A 17,119-nucleotide genomic window follows, 5' to 3' on the forward strand; every position below is an offset into this window, starting at 1 on the left:
ACCACAATTTTCTTGAGCAATCCTAGTCAACATGATTGATTTAAATTTTGTTTCCTCAGCTCCTGCTCCAAGGCCAGCTGCTGCCCCTGCGGCCAAACCCAGCACTTCAGCCACAGCCAAAACCACTGCAGCTCCCAAAACAAACAGGTAAAGCAGCTTTTGGAGATTTGAGCTTGGACATTTGACTGTATTTGAATGGAAAATTGAAATGCTGGGAAGTGCATTATTGCACAACTCTTGATGTGGCTTTACAGTATCAATCAGGCAGATTTCCTGCATGGATCTTGTTCTAGTAACATCTGAGAAGTGCTTCGTGTTCTGCACACCGTTTAGTAGATATGCCATACAAATATCAATGACTGCATGCTTTTTGTAGTGAATGGTCTGTGGTTTGTCTGGTGGTTTCTGTCACTGTGTGAGCCAGGCTCCCTGAAATACTGCTTGGATTAGGCTTTACCAGAGTGTAGGCTCAACAGTGCTCTTTTTGTTGATTCTACTCCCTGGGAATGATAATTGGTATCTTCACTTGACTTAAATGGATTTTATGATCCAAGCTAGCTGGGTTACCAATTACATCTTTAGTCTTTTGTTCCTTTCATATATCTCACTTTATATCTATATCTCACAAAGTTTTACTTTTGAGATTTTAGTCATGTGATTCTGATAATGATTAGGATTGATCAGTTTTATTTCTTTCCCATCTCTTTACAAATGTGACTTCCTTCCCCAGCTGATTTAATAATACTATTTAATCTTTATGAAAAACAAAATTGTAAATTTGGTAAAATGCTGTAGAAAGGTTGCTCGGATCTAAAATCTTATCAGTTAGAAATATCACTTTGTGAGTGTGAATGCTAATATTTATAATTTAAAGAAAATTTAAATTATGTCTAGTTATCATAAACAACTAGAAGTCATTGGCCAAAAAAGTGTTGGAGACTTGTTTCACAAAGAGTTAAACTGTTTGTTGCAGATGATTATATATTCATGCTCCTCAATTGTATGTATTGTAAATGCAGCCAACCAGTTAATGTGGATATGACTGGTCTTATGTGATGATTACGTTATAAATGTGTGCTTAATTCTATGTATTTATGTGGTAATGTCAGTTTACAAGGCTGTTTAGACTCCCTTTTGTTGGACGTGTAGTGTTTTAGACAAAAATGACTACAGGGTGTGGTTTGTGTGCACACTAAACTCTGAATTCAGTCTGGAATGAAATGCCTAACTCCGATAATAGAGCAATGGGTAGTGAATAGTGGTTATGAATTTGAGCACTCATTTGATCTGTCTGTTTAGATGGGTTTGTTTTCCTTTTTTGCATCCCACACAATATATATTCTCACTGCAGCTTTAAATGAAATGTTTGCACTGCAGAAACACAATCACACTCCTACTGTGGGAAATGTAAACTAGCTCCATCCAAGTCTCCTCATGAAACAATCACAGCATCTCCCTCTCCTTCTCTTTCTCTCTGACTTTGTTCTTTCTGGTGTGTATGTGTGTATGTGTGTATGTGTGTATGTATGTATGTATGTATGTGCTGCCTAGATATTATTGGCATTCGTTGTCGAAGACTTTTTGAAAGTTTGTGGTTAATATTGTGAGGTAAAAGAGGGTTACTTGCCAGGGTTATTTGTTTGCAACTCTTGCTAAACCAGCCATCTCACTCACTCAGTTTGTAGTTTCATGGGACTTAGATAAGTGCAATGCTTACTAAATCTATTTTCCATTGAATTTGGATTTTTCTCATGTCATCAACCATTTTAATTTCCCTTGAACCAAGCTGCTGGTTAATCTTTCACCATTTGTTTTCCTTTGCTACGAAATTACTGGTAAACCAGATGGCTTCTGTTACATTATACCACAAGACAGCTACTTAAAAATGAATGAGCTTATAAATTTTGAAATGGTGCTAATGAGGTCCAAATAAAAGGACCACACACCCTTAAATATCTAGAGTGAATGCAGCAGTTAAGTTTTAAAACAATGTTGAACTGGAATATAAGGGAGATTCCCTGCCTGAGGCTCTGCTGAGTGACATGCATTTAATCTGGAACAGTACCTTCATCCTAATGGCTATTACTTAATTAAAACTTAATTATTGATGTGCAAATGTCTGTGCCGGTGGGAACCGTGTTCTGTCCATTTGTGTTAAAGGGAGATTGCTCATGAAGCAACATCTTTGACCTCCTTTATATTGTCATCTTAAACTTCTCAACCCATTTTTTTTGTTGTTTAGGATCTGGAAAAATAGATACATAATGGTCAACAGTTTTATTATCTGTTAGTCTTGATATCAATCATAGCCATGGCCATTTTTGTTCTGTTTGTCCATGAGGATAATGAGCCCCTAGAAAATCAGAAAATTTGTTGGTTTATTTGGTAGTGTGGGGGGGGGGGGGGTGCTGGGGGTTTAAAACCTAAGCCTTTGAAAGTCTTAGGTCAGCATCTCCATGGAAACATCTGGGTTTGTACTTTCCATCTGCATCATTTTAATTCAGTTTTGGTGCATCTGATGGGCATAATGCTACAGAAATGAAGATAAAGATGCAATATGTTGACCTCAGTTGCTCTATGGTTATTTTATACCTTATTGCTCTCCTGTCATGTTAGTTGCCTTCCATCTATGTAATGTAATTTTCTTCTTCCTCTTGTTGTCCTCTTTATTTTGTTTTAATTTCACCAAAGATGGTTTAATCTGTGTCCTAGTTAGTTCAAATAAACTTTATGTAGGTCATAGAATTTTAAGGGGAGATTCCAGTTCTTTTGTTCTCATTCTCGAACAATTGGCCGTTGTTTGGGAATAATCTGTGGGGGAGATGTTATAGTCTTGGTATGTGGGGCCAAGCCGTTTGACCATGTTCTCCATTGTGCCCTACTATGAGAAGTTTGCTCATTGCCTGTATTCTTTGTACAAAGAGCTGGAGTATGTTTTGGAATATTATGTGCCATGGTTACTGGCATTGAATTGAGCATTCCAACATGCTTCATTCAGTTCTTGTATCTTTTGAAGTTTTGATGGCTCCGATTCTTGTTTACAAAGGACTTTTATGATGTTTTTGATCATAAAGACCAAAGCCTAAGGTATACCTCAGCCATTCGCATTCCACGACAGTGCACGCACAGTCCTTATCAGAGTGTTTGTCATCAGAAGTGTCTGCACACATACCATCCGCTTGCAGCCCAATTTCTGTGTCCACGCAGATTCTTCGTTTACAACAGTGCAGGTGTGAAGTGAAGGTTGAAAATGAGTCCACTGGGTGTTCTTGCACAGGTCAATCTCATTGTGATCATCTGGTGTAGAGTATACATTTGGCACTTTTTTTTACTGCATGGTACAGCACAGCACTGTACGTGTATCGGTGTGGGGGGGGGGGGTCCACTGGATACAGTACCTGGTACTTTTCCAGTACAACCACGTTTGAGGTTCCAACCGTACTGTTACCAAAACGTGATGTAAACTCTGTTGTTCACTGATTGGCTGGAGAGAATTGTCACTAACTGCGTCATTGAACTTGCGACACAAGACACAACAGGCCTGCTAGATTTAAATCAGCATAGCCAGCTAAGGCTCGAACACAACTGTTTTAAAAGAGTGCATCTTCTTTTAACAACCAAAAAATTGCTGTTTTTTGGTCTGTTGAGGAAGTACAGAAGTTCCTGTTATTGATAGCCGAGGAGCAGATCCAGCGAGAGCTTGATGGGGTGACGTGGAATGAAAAAGTTTTTCAGGAGTCATGACAGTAGAGGTGGCACAACTATAACAATATTGATTAGTTGAGGAATAAAACTGATGAATCATTGTATTTAGAAAGTCACGTGGTTGTTTGAATCTGTTAAAATGCTTTGTCATGTTGATTACACCAGTTGCAACATGTTTAGGCACAACCCTGTGGTAGAAACAATTAATTGGTAAAAATTTGTCAACCAGTAGAGATTTTGGATTGAATTGTAATCTCTATCGTTATTAGCATGTTAGCCTGTTTTTTTTTAGGTTAGTAGCTTTTAACAGCATACAGGCGTATGGATGTACAGTGACACTGAACTGTGACCAATGCATTTTCGCTAGCGTTGTTTGTTTCTGTGATGCATACCCTTTTGTGCCCTTGTACAAATAAAGCAGGCTGTTTGCGAGAACTTCATCACATCCTATTTGAGTGTAAGGTCCGGTTAGGGCATATATGATTGTCAGTCATCTAGTTAAGTGCAATTTGTAAACTGCAAGGCTGCAAGACTAAAAGCATTTATTAAATTGCAAGTTACCAAGGCATGCAAGATGATGCAAGCAATCTTCTCATCACTAATTCACCCCTATGAGAACATGAAAGAGGGAACTATGAAGCAAATACATTAAGGGAGTGTAGGGTAGACTGAAAGAAATTGATTATCATCCATTTCTCCCTAATGTGGTCACTTACAAAATGCTTTACCCATCCCTGCATCACACCATTTCTCCCCTCCTTTTCCGGTTTCCTGCCTATCGAAGTCATTTTCTCTCAGGTTAGAGAAATGGGATGAAGATGCATTAGTTGATGAATGGCCCCAGTGGCCAAGTTTTCTGGTTCTGTTTGAGATTGCTTTAGGGAACACATGCAGACTACAGATTTACTACCCAAGACAGGAAGCTGATTTGACATGAACCTATTTTATGCATTTACCAGCAAAAAACAATATCCTGGAAGGCATTCTAATGAAACTAGCAACTACAGCTTGAAACGTTCTCATTTGAATATGTAAATTATAATATCTAAAATAAAATGGCAAACCGCAAACAGACATCACTCCATTTCTAAGCTGCTCACAACAACTTTTTCTTATGTTTTCACTTAGGGCTACTGGAAGTTCTGCCCCACGACCAGGTGCTACCTCATCTACCGGAAGAACAGTAACTGGTACAACTACATCATCTACTTCTGCAGTTCCGAGAACAAGCCGCACTGCTACTAAATCGCTTATTACAGCATCAGATGCTCGGAAAGGTATCGTACTGTTCATGGGAAAATGGATATACATTATTTATGGAAAAGAACTGCTTAATTATTTTATTATTTTTTTTCATTCTATAATGTTATCAACATCTACTTGTCATTTGTAGATGCTGGAAAAACAAGCACTATGGCACCTGCGAAAAAAATTGTTCCCTCAACAATATCTCGATCTGCTGCCAGCAAGCCTTCAAATTCAGAGGCTCCAAAACCTGCTGCAGCTACCAAACGACCTCCACCTAGCATCAAAGCACCTCAACCCAAACCAGATGACAAAAAAAGTGTACCAACACGTAAGGTGCCTTCTAGTTCACGAAACAACCCCTCACGGCCAGCATCAGGCAAAAACATTGCAGCATCTCCCAGTCACAAACAACCGGGTAGCATGGTCAGTGCGAAGCTTCAGCCTGCTAAACCAACACAGTCCGTCAATGGAAAGCCTAATGATAAAGAACCTGCAACAAAACCTGATGATAAAGAACCAGCATCAAAACCTGATGATAAAGAACTTGCTGCAGTACCTGATGATAAAGAACCTGCAGCAGAACCTGTGCAACTTTTGGCAGCTGCTGTAGCTACAGTAGCTGTAGCAACAGCTGCAGCCATAGCCAGGGAAGAGTCTGTTTCAAGGCCTGAAGCTACTCCAACTGTAGAGAGTTCTCTGGATGTTCCAGCCTCTTCTTTAGATGTTCAGGAAATGGTAGATGTGCAGGTCACTGATGTCAGCTCTCAAAGTGTGCTGGATATTTCTAACACAGAGCCAGAGGCTCAAGAAGCCTTAATAGATGCTGGTTCTGTTGAAGTGGCTTGTCCGACATCATCTGTAGTCGATCAGGATAAGCAGGTTTCTGGAAAAGTTGATGAAAAGCTTATTATAGAGGCACCAGTTGCTCAGGAAGCAACTGAGCAGGAAAGCTTATCTGCTTCACAATTGAATAACGCTGCAGCTACCATAGTGTCCTCTGGTGTGGAGGTGGCTGAAAAAGATGAACGGATTAACAGTGACTGTTATGAAGATGTGGAAGAAGAAGAGAGGGAAGGTAGTCAACAAGTGTCTCTGTCAGAAATGAGTGGCACCCAGCCTACAGAAGAGTCTCGACCTGGGTCAGCAGGGCTTGGCAGCTCAGTTTGGCGTGCAGGGGCCTTGCTCTCGGAGCTTGACTCTGAGGATGTTAGTTGCAGCCAGCAGGGAGCATCAGAGCTAAGTGCTCCAGGCGTCCTGGAGGGCACAGAGAGCATGGATGATTTAGGGGATGCAAGCCTTAAAGGAGCTGATGGCGAAGGTGCATCTGTTGGGTCCCCTGACTTTGAGAAAGTTTCTGATATTCTTACTAATGAAGATGATGACGAAGATGATGAGGACCGAATCTGTGACATGGAGGTTGGGTCTGAAAGAGCAGAGGACTCTCATAGGCAGCATCATGACAATGAGGATGATGATGATGAAGATGTAGAAATGGCAAGCGAGGGCATTACTGAGAGTGGTCTTGAAAGTTATGGGAATGCAGATGAGGATGACTTGACCGAAGACTATAGATTAGACAACTTAAACCGAATCCAGCCTCCTCCTATGGTTCCTTCTGCTCCCCCAGCATCCCAGTGGAACCAGCCTAGTTGCTTTGCTGATGTCTGGGCCCAGCCACCGCAACCTGCCTATACACTTCTTTCAAGTCCTTCTTCTGAATGTTGGCAAGCAGACCCAGAAACCCCAACACAGACACCTGCTCAAGCAAGTCTTGATGTTAGCACTGAAAGGGGCTCTCCATCAAAGCTATTGGAGCCTCCACCTTGCACACCTCAACAAGCCCCAATATCTGCTGCAGAGGGGAATGTTAGCCCCAAACCAGGCTTGACACACTCTCAAACCTGCATGTTCCAGCCTGATACTTCCAGTGACCCTGACCTAGCATCTGACAGTAACAGAGACATAAGTTTACCAGAAGAGGTGAAAGACGACAACTTATCGGCAACTAATGAAACCCATTCTAAAGTGGAGCTCCAGGAAGAACCAGTAAACCCTGCCCCAACTGTCTTGCCGGATATCATGCAGGATCTAGGTATCCACCTTGAATGTGGTAAGAAGGAAGAGGAACCTGAAACTCTGCCGGCTGATGACGTACTAGGTGGTCCAGCAACTGCTCTATCATCTCCTTCATCAGCTACTGAGGATGAGGCAAGTGACACAGAAGGTGAAATGCAGATAAGTGACCCTCAAGCTGAGTTGTCTGGCACTGTGAATGCCTATGGAACAGCACCTGCAGGCCGCAACTTGTCAACTCTAGAGGAATGTGAAGAAATGAGTGGGGAAAATGGTGGTGGTGGTAGTGAGACCCCTCAGTCTGCCACTTCTGCTGCATCCTATGGCTTTGACTACATGACCTCAAACTCCAATGCCCAGTCATCTGCCGAAAGTTGCAGCAAGAGTCCTGGCATCTTTTCTCTAGAAAATGAAGAGCAGCTTCCAGACGAGGCCAAGGATCTATCTCTTCTTAAAGAGTTGACCATGCTACACACTACTGCATCTGAGGAAAAGATTGACCTTATTAAAAGCCAACATGGAGAGTTCCAGTCTCACCCAGAGCAGCAGTACATGCTGTGTGGAGAGTCCAGTGAGCTGCTTCAGCCTGATTCAGCAAGAGCCGTACCCTTAGAGTCTGGCTTGATGGATCCTTTGTCCCGACAGCACCAAGAAGAAGAACAAGAGCTTGACTCTCAGCATCCCTACTACTCCACTATATGCGAAAAGACTGATAGTCCCCTGGCAGGTAACGTATAGAGTGCTTTAAAATACACTTTCCAGTGTACCTTGTTGATGTCATCTCTATATAAGGGTTTTGTCTAGCTTGGGGTTTCCCTGTTAATTAGGTCTTTTTAACCAGTTAAGAAAACACTCATTCAGCAGTGCCACATTCACAATATGATACAGCTATTAAAATGAAGTATATGGCTTAGAACCTGTATGTGCAATAGCTACTACCATTTACACTAAAGGTGACTGTTTTTCTCAACTATTCTTTTTAAATCTAATAATGGGTGTTGGTCTGAACTGGCATGAAATGATTTGTTTGTGGAGTCTTCAAAATGACAAAAGTAACCATTGATGAAAAATGAACAATGTAATGGACTTTCAACATTCTGTGTATTTACCAATTATTTTTTACTGAACAAATGCATATTCATTGCTTTTTGTATTCTTTTGTCTTAACCTAAATACCAGTCTTTCATCCCTTTTCCATTGTTGCCATATCCTGTCCTCACATGTTTCTCTCTTCTGCACTTTAGGGTTTGCTAACCCCTTACTTTTTTATGTCTTCTTTATTTGGAGTACTTAATGTCTTAGCGTTAAATAAAGGTTAGATATTTAACATGATTTCTCTTTGCGCTGTATGTTTCTTGATGTTTGTGTTTTGAAATTTGGACAATGGACACAATGGACTTGGTCACATTTGTAGCCAAGTTACAAATGAAGTTATCAATGGTATATTCATTTGAGTTAATATTAGGAATTTAATATTCAGAAGCATGTAAAACTACTACATAAGGCTGAGACACTAATGGTGGTGTTTTATTTTGTTAAAGCATCAGAACACACTTTTAAGTCATAAAGTATCTGATTAATATATTTATTCACCTTAACTTAAACCATTTGATACCATTTGTTCTAGCATTACAAGTTTCCTATCAATACCAAATTTATAAACTTGCACATACACTTGCACACAAATACACGTTTAACCTTCTGTAAAGAAATTATGTAAAGAAAACGGGATGCTTTCAACAGAAGGAGTGTTTTTTTCTATGCCAGTATGTTCCTTCTGTCTGTATTCCTCCTTTCCTTTTTGACTCCGCCTTCCTCTCAACTCCCTTCCATCCAGAGGAGGAAAAACAAGATCTGACCCAATCAACTTCCTGGATCTCACCCTCTATCAAGGTGCTTTGTCGTCCACCTATTTTTTATTTTATTTTATTTTTTCTCCATCTTTATATTTTGATACCGCTGCTTCTGGAATAGACTTTGCACACCTTCCACTTTGGGACTAACTGGGTGCAACTGCTTTAATCACTGATTATTAACTATTTGAGCTGAAGCTATTCGAAAGGACCTGGTTTAACACATTTACCTGGACTAATTGGACTTCAATAAATCCCAATGCTGGTTGAATCTTAAGTCCCCAAGATTGGACTTGCTTTGCACAATGCACTTTTCTGTAATATTTCCTCTGTTTACGCATGCTCACCTCACCAAAAAATATGCTGTACACTGGGGTGGCTTATGTGTAAAGCATGTTTTATTTTTTATGCATGGGTCTATTTATGGGTCTTATTCTCTTTTGTAAAAAATGTGTTTGCTTCATGCTGTATTGTACTGTGCATGGTGATTGCTAACTTTTGCATGTGTTCAGCTTGTCACGTTAAGGGAGATTGTTTACCTCATCTGCTTTAATTTCCTTTAATTTTTTTGCTCTTCACAATAGTTTGAGGTTACTGCATATACAGGGTATAGCCACTTTTATTGCACAATATCTCCACAAAATATTTTTAAGAGAATGTCACCAAGGTGAAATTTATTGTTCATTCCTTCTCCACTAAATTGTTTAATCTTATATAAGAAAATTTTGTTTCCCACAATGCTTTTTGCTGCTTCACCACACTCTGCAGTCTATAACATTTATTGCTTTATTGCATTCTGCTTAACCCACCTTTTTAACATGTTTTGGACCCTTTGCTTCATTCACAGAAGGAAATTCCCACTTTCCACCACAACCAAATGACTTGCTTTCTATCCAAATGACAATGTCGTCCAAACTTCGTCTCCGGCCACGTGCTCCCCATGTGACCCAGCCACCACGGCTTCCCACTGACCTCCCTCCCAGAATATCAAATGTGGTGTCAAACACTCAGCTCCGATGTCTAGAGCAACACCAACAGCACCTTCATGAAATCCAGCAACGTCAGGAGAAACGTGATCGAGACCAAGCAAGACAAGAAGAAGAGGAGAAACAAGCAAGGAATGAGAGAGAGCAGCAGGAGGAAGAACAGAAGATAAATTTACTTGAGTTGCAACTTAAGCAGCAAGAGCAAGAACGAAAGCAGCGACAGCAGATCATGCAGTGGCAACAAGAACTTGAACAACAACAGCAGCAAAAACACAAGGTGCATACACCAGTTGTCCTCTCTCCTTCATGTGGTCTCACCACCATCTATGAAACAGTGGAAACGAGTGACGAAGAGGAAGAGGGACAAGTGGTTGAGGAATTGGAAGATAATAGCTCCTTTATTGCATGCCCTGGAGAAGAAAATTACTCCGATGATCTTTATTCACAATGCACAACACCTTCCCCTGAGTCTGTTATTCAGGGTCCCCAGCGAGAACTTCAGGAGACAGACCCTGCAGCAGACCAAGACAGTCCTTCTCCCTTGGGATCTCCTGAGGGACCTCCGCATCTGGAGTTTGACTGGGGCAAGAAAGTGGACATTGTCCAGCAGCTCATCAAGCAGTCATTACTGCTTGCAGGTGATGGTTGCTCGCCCCTTCTTCTGCTACCTGGAGGAGCAGGTGGGACACTCAGCCCCCTGGAAAGCAGCCTGTGGCCCAACATGCTGCCACCTCTGACACCCCCTTCAGCCACTGTGACGTCTGTGAGCAGCTTCTCACCCGAGGCTCCAGGCAGCTCTGCTCAGGGCGAGTGGACCGTTGTAGAGCTTGAGACACATCACTGATGAAAGCTGAAAGAAACTTTTGCCAAATATGAACTTTTGAACTCAAAAGACTTGGTGGATGAAGGTCCACCGGTAGGAAAGTGCATGTTGTAGCATTTGATAATAGAGCCTTCTCTTTATAAAATCTTACAGAGGATTTAGTCTAGTCATGGATTTGACTGGTTCAACCATTTTTGTTCTGCATTATTTCACCAAGTGTTGGGGTAGAAAATTGTGTGAACCTGAACCTGCAGAACAGTGTGCTGGATTATCACCATCTTGCTCTCTGTTTGGTTGCTTCCTCCTGAGAGTTCTTCTAGTGCAGTGAGCTTGCATTTCCACTCCCCACCCATCCAGAGGCAATATCAGCCATATCGGACCTGCCCTCATGCCAAAAGGACATTTCCTTGAGGTTTAATGGAGATGTCTGGCTTGCTTGAACTACATACTTATCTCTTAGTCATTATTGAGCCCTCTACCCACAATGCAGGCAAGATGCCAACTCAGTGACTGAGCAAGTTAAAACAAAATGGTCTCCTTTCTTCTCTGAGCAGAAGACCTTTTGAAAAAGATAAAAGCAGGTTTAAAATTCAGATCAAGCAGGCATTTTTTGTTCTTGCACTATGTTAATTAGAAAAACCCAAACCAGTTTTATTCAGATCTTGATCAATGGCACAAAATGCTGTAATTGAATAATGAATTGCTTGTGCATTCTACTGTTTGACTCAAGATTTGCAGGACAAAACTACAGAGTGAAGGAGAGTATTTTGAAGTAAAATTGCTGGTTCGACAACTGTAGTTGTTCCAAATAATATATTTAATTCTTTAAGTAACTGTAAAATAGAAAACTTAGACATTTTCCAAAGCATACAAAGCTATCCACAATTTTAAACCAATTTGGTTCAAAGACTGTCGTTGGTCTAAACCTTATCTTCAAGAAGCATGAGACATGACATACAAAGTAATGAATTATATTTTTTCCTCAAGTATATGCACTGCTGTAACATTTAAAAGAAAATCACTGACACCAGAACCGTTGCCACTCAAGATTAATGCATTACAGGGATTTTTAATTAGATGATTAATTATATTTTTAGTGATGCAGGAAAAACTGTGCAGCTACATCAAATGATCATCTTTACTGTGAATCTTCTAAACACTGTGCCTCCTCCTTTACCTGTCCGAACTATGAATTATTAGTATCTATTTGAGGAACAAGGAGCAGCACTCATGCAAACTGAACTGAAGTTTTCTGGTTTGCTGTGCCTGAGGCTGACTCCCATGTTTAGAGGGCTGGAAGGACTTTTTGCTAAATAAACACTCATTCACGGTCGCAATAGTCTCCCAAATGTTTACTGTCCCTACTTTGGTCACAGAAATTGGCTGGTCTTATCTAGCATGAATTATTATTATTATTATTATTATTATTATTATTATTTAACTACTCTGGATTGTTCTGTGTCTCTAAACTGATTGACCGTGGCCCAGTTAAATGTTAAAGCACAATTTGATTATCGGAGCCCCTATTATCCATTTTGTCATATGTGATGGTGCATGTATATTATTTTAAAGGGACAGTGATAAAGTCTGTTTACTGTATTATGAAGAGAGATTATGGTTTTAATTTCATTTGTACTGTACTGTTGTACTGCCTATTTGTCTAGTGCTGTGAAGTAGTTTAGAGACTGTTTAGTACTGTGTTTGACACTGTAAATGTAGGAGCATTTATTGAAATCAATTTTTTCAAATTTTTTAGAATATATCAAAGGAACCACTTTACATAATAATCAGGGAACACAGGGATTCCAGGTAGATTCTGACTTTCACTGTATTTTTGGCTTAACTACTGTTGCATAACTTGAACATACCACATACACAAATAACATACAGGGTAAGCTACTGTATAGACACACCAGCAGTAAAACAAATGCACTGAGAACCGCTTTGACTGGGCTGATTTACAATAAAACGTGAAGGAATACAACAGCATTATTTATAATGCTCTGTCCTTTTCATTGATCTTTACCATGTTTTCCAACAACTGTGCAAGAATACAACTGCTTCCATGTGGTACATATTCTAGCTTTTACTGTGTATATATTTTTGTAATTTATAATTTTAAAAGGAAGAAAAGTAAGCAGTGGACCTTAACTGCCAGCGGGTTTTATTTCTGGATTTGTAACGGACTACTAGCGGATAGCCACTGTATTTTAATGTTTTCATGAAAAATAAAGTTGGTTTGACATTTTAATCTTGAACTTTTACTCCATTTCACAAGCTTTCCATTACTAGTGTAAATCATTTACCACATAACAAACCAACATGGCACAACAACACCAACAACAGCCATGAACTAAAAAACTTTTGAAAAATGGCAAACCTTCACAGATGACAGATTTCTAACTTTAATCTGTACTCTCCTCTGATTTGAATAAACCAAATGCTCTATGTAAAATGGGTGAGGCCATAAGTGAGCACTGGCTTATGTTTTTATGCCAAATGTACCATCTGTTTCCTGGGACAGCAGCACCCCCAGCAGGCAGTCTGTTGCAGTGCATGAAGAAGGCTCCTCACTTCCCAGACACAACAGCTGCTTGTACTGACCACAAGGAACTGAACACAGCACCCTACAAAACATATACACTAAATGACTTTTTGCATCTAGGTTTAACTGTTTTTCTAAGTTACATATTGCTTAATAGTTGCCCTCAAAATGATCTACAATTGGTTGTATGCTTATCTAGGATTACCTATGTTTTTTGACTTCTTGTGGAAATTGGTAACTGTACAGTAGTAACCGTATTATAAAATAATATATGGTTAGATACTAATATTAGTAACTGTAACTCATTTAATCATTGTTTAACAATCTTTTCCTATTAAACTGTAGGTAGTTAAAAATACATTACCAATCAGTGATGTCCTCTGTGTCTGGATCAGGGTACGTCTGAATCCACCGGCCAATTGACCAAATCCTCTCTACTCTACTCTCTCTCTCAGTTTCTGTATTTTCTGCCTCGCACCGTCCGTCTCTATCCTTATCATCTGCTGCTTCAATGACATCCTCGCAGCACAGGAAGTAACTGTGAAGGTAGGAAATGGTTAATGTAAAGATGAAGATAGGTTATGGCATTATCCCCTGCCAAAGTTAGGTTCTGTGAGACTTTTATTTTTTATTAATGGCATTTAGACTTTAATTTTCTTGGTGTTGATAAGCTAGAATGTAACACGTAAGGCTGTTCTTATTTCTACACTGCCATTTTAGTTTCCCTTTGCATATGTTAATATTGCTTTTGCTGAAAATCTATTAAACCACTAAGTTACATTATACATTTTGAATGGTCCTTTTTGTCATTAAAAATGTGTCATTTGGACAAATGCATTAAAACTGATATATATCTTATTGTGTATGTGCAAATTCAGCAGAAACTTTTTTTCAAGAGGCAGGTCTGCGTTATTACCTAATATTTATTAAGTATAATAAATACATTTTAAATAAATGTGCACTTTTTCTTACAAAGAAATCGAAGGATCCCTTACTAAAAGATTCCGTCTGACTAAACCTCACTTACAACTCTGCACTGTCACATGTCTGTCCTTCTCCTTCTCCCTCTATCTGTCGCTCCACATTCCAGCGCATACGTTTGTATAGACCTGTACTGGCTGACGCAAGAAAAGGAGTAGGGCAACAGTACCGGAAGATTGACAGCTTCATGTTGTTTATTTGACACTGGCCAATATAGAAGTGTGAGATACTGTAAAAAAAAAAAAAAGATGCATGGTAAAACTTTGCAATGAAGGAAACAATAATAGTAATAGAAATATCCTTATGTGGAATCCTAGTCATACTAAAATAAGGCCTTCCTTTTGTGCTAATAAAGGATCAGTTTCTTCTGAATCCTCACCTTCATTTATATATCTGCCTAAGTTTTGTCTGTGATTTATAATTGGTTTGTACCTCAGTGGATCAGTTTCCTCTAGTGAGAAGAAACTGAAGGAGGCGTACAGCAACACCAGCTGTTCCAGACGAGAACACAGTTGCTGAGAAAACTGCAAAAGCTGTGATGGGATACAAATTCAGAAAGTATGTGGATTCCTGCAGTTTGTGGCACAAGATGTGCAGATTAAATCAGCTTCTCACTTGTGTGCGTATATATGTGGACAGAGGTGGACGAAAGGGGTTGGAGTTTCTGGCAGTGGACTCCAGGTAAGTGAAGTACGGCTGACAAGTTTGCAAAAACATGGGGACAACATGGGCGAACCCATAATTCTGGAGGCCCTCTCGACTAAAACATAAAAAAAAAAGATTTGACTGTTAACAAAATGACCAAAAAAAAAATCTAAATGTTTTGTTTCTTAAAATCACCTCCATAAAAGCTGTGTTTGAAACTCATCCGCCTTGTTCAGCAAGTACTCAAGTTGCCTTTCAATGGGAGAGATTTTTTCATCCATTATTCTCTTATCCTGAATTTCTGTGCCTTCTGCACCTTCAACTGAGAAACACCTCTCATCGCCGAACGAGGGCGCCACTGCATTGGCTTCTGTAAACAAGAGCAATATTATGTGCATCAGTGTGCTAGGTTTTGAGAATAATTAACTTTTCCCTTCATTACCTTCAAGAGTCTGTGTGTTCGTATCTAATTCTGTCTGAGACTGGGATGACTCCGTTTCTTCGCATAGTGAAGACTTCATCTCCGCATGTTCTGCGTTAGCCATCGTGACTTAATCAATCCTGCACGAAACCATTAAATAAATAAACTATGTGAGAAAAGATATGTAAAAATACATTTTAAAGTAACCGAAAACTGCACCGTTGCAACACAATCGATAATCGTCTGTAAACGCCAATTAGCCTAGTACACGTGATAGTAGCACTAAGTGATAAGCAAGATTATTCTGCTTTTTAAAATATGTCATACCTTTAATTTCACAAATTTTGACGGCTAATTGTTGACTTTGTCCATTAATGTAAGTCTGTGCACTGCATTTGACCAGTGACTAACATAATAAACAAACAAACAAATAAGGTTAACTGTAGAAAACTGTCGCGGTTCTGAAGACTGAGTGACGTACTTACTATAACCATATTTGTATTTCCGCGCCAGTTGTAGTTACGCTCTCCATGACCATATTTGTATTTCCTCAACCGTTGGAAGACCACACATGACCGTATTTGTATTTCCTATTCTGATCCTGCTAGGACCACAAAAAGTATTCTATTTAAAGGTAGTGTATGTAATTTTTGTTACACTGGTTCAAAGTCTCTTCACAGCATAAAAATAAATATATCAAATATATTTTATAAATATTATTATACAATCTTCATTTTCTGTAGAAGGCTCGACCATAAAATAATTTCATTAGGTCAAAAACCAATGATTGGAATGTCCTGTCATCCTAGGTCAAAAACCAATGATTGCAATGTCCTGTCAACCTATGTATTTGCATACCTCTGCGCAGCCAATAGGAGAGTTTGGGGCATGGCTACTGTGCAAGGCTGAGCCAGAGGGTGTTCAGTATATACAGGTGCTGGTCATATAATTAGAATATCATCAAAAAGTTTATTTTGCTAATTCTATTCAAAAAGTGAAACTTATATATTATGTTCATTCATTACACACAGACTGATATATTTCAAATGTTTATTTCTTTTAAATTTGATGATTATAACTGACAACTAAGGAGTATCTCAGAAAATTAGAATATTGTGAAAAGGTTCAATATTGAAGACACCTGGTGCCACACTCTAATCAATTAAAAAATGCAGTCTTGCAACATTGTAATTGTGTTATATATCATATGATCAAAAGTTATACACACACACTTGTGGTCTTCACACCCACTTTAACAATAGGGAACAAAAAGACAAGTGGTTAAGTGGAAAAATTAACCATGGTTTTATTGTAGTAAAAGTGTAGTAACCATGTTTGTTTGGCGTAGTGATTGCCATTTGTATAACCAGTTTTGCTACAGATACCATGTTAAAACTATGTTCATTCTAGCAAAACTATGATTAATTTGTGGTTACCATGGTTTAACTACTGTAGTAACCATGTTTTTATTTTGGTTTTATTTGTATTACGTTACCTCCTACGACATCAGCTTGAATGCCACTTTTGTGTACGTACATATGAAAGCAAGTGGAAGCCAGAGATTACCATTTATGAAGTTTTAAATATGGACACTATTCTTACACAAATCCATCGGTTCACTTCAGAAAGGCCATAAGTAAACTCACCGAAACCGCATGGATCACTTTTATGATGGATTTATGCAGTTTTTACCTCAAAACCTCGACCCCCATTCACTGCCATTATAAATTTGGGAGAGCCAGGACCATTTTTAATATATCTCCTATTGTATTTGTCTGAAAGAATGAAGTCATATACACCTACAGTAGGATGGCATGAAGGTGAGCAAATCATGAGGTT

At 39.3% G+C, this 17,119-nt stretch overlaps 2 protein-coding genes across 4 annotated transcripts in view; one reads left to right on the forward strand and one right to left on the reverse strand.

The window, feature by feature from the left end:
- The window catches only part of LOC127948632 (uncharacterized), a 26,696-nt gene extending 13,757 nt beyond the window's left edge, over positions 1-12,939 (forward strand). For 2 of the 3 annotated variants that reach the window (XM_052545212.1, XM_052545213.1), the window contains exons 3-6: positions 60-147; positions 4,834-4,982; positions 5,099-7,753; positions 9,727-12,939. In XM_052545212.1, the coding sequence (XP_052401172.1) occupies positions 60-147; positions 4,834-4,982; positions 5,099-7,753; positions 9,727-10,709 (3,875 nt within the window). In that variant the 3' untranslated portion in view covers positions 10,710-12,939. Of the gene's footprint in view, positions 1-59; positions 148-4,833; positions 4,983-5,098; positions 7,754-8,863; positions 8,920-9,726 lie in introns of all 3 variants that reach the window. The other variant, XM_052545214.1, reaches the window with a different exon arrangement.
- cb1h19orf67 (chromosome B1 C19orf67 homolog) lies at positions 12,393-15,772 on the reverse strand. The gene is made up of 8 exons (XM_052545217.1): positions 15,608-15,772; positions 15,302-15,446; positions 15,055-15,229; positions 14,830-14,974; positions 14,647-14,747; positions 14,261-14,443; positions 13,598-13,771; positions 12,393-13,315 (listed from the first exon to the last, which is right to left on the reverse strand). The coding sequence occupies exons 2-8, from the start codon at positions 15,402-15,404 to the stop codon at positions 13,171-13,173; spliced, it is 1,026 nt and encodes a 341-aa protein (XP_052401177.1). The 5' UTR covers positions 15,405-15,446; positions 15,608-15,772; the 3' UTR covers positions 12,393-13,170.
- Between the last annotated feature and the right edge of the window lie 1,347 nt (positions 15,773-17,119).

This window comes from Carassius gibelio, chromosome B1, assembly GCF_023724105.1.
Source record: "Carassius gibelio isolate Cgi1373 ecotype wild population from Czech Republic chromosome B1, carGib1.2-hapl.c, whole genome shotgun sequence".
In the NCBI taxonomy this organism is placed as follows: Eukaryota; Metazoa; Chordata; class Actinopteri; order Cypriniformes; family Cyprinidae; genus Carassius; species Carassius gibelio.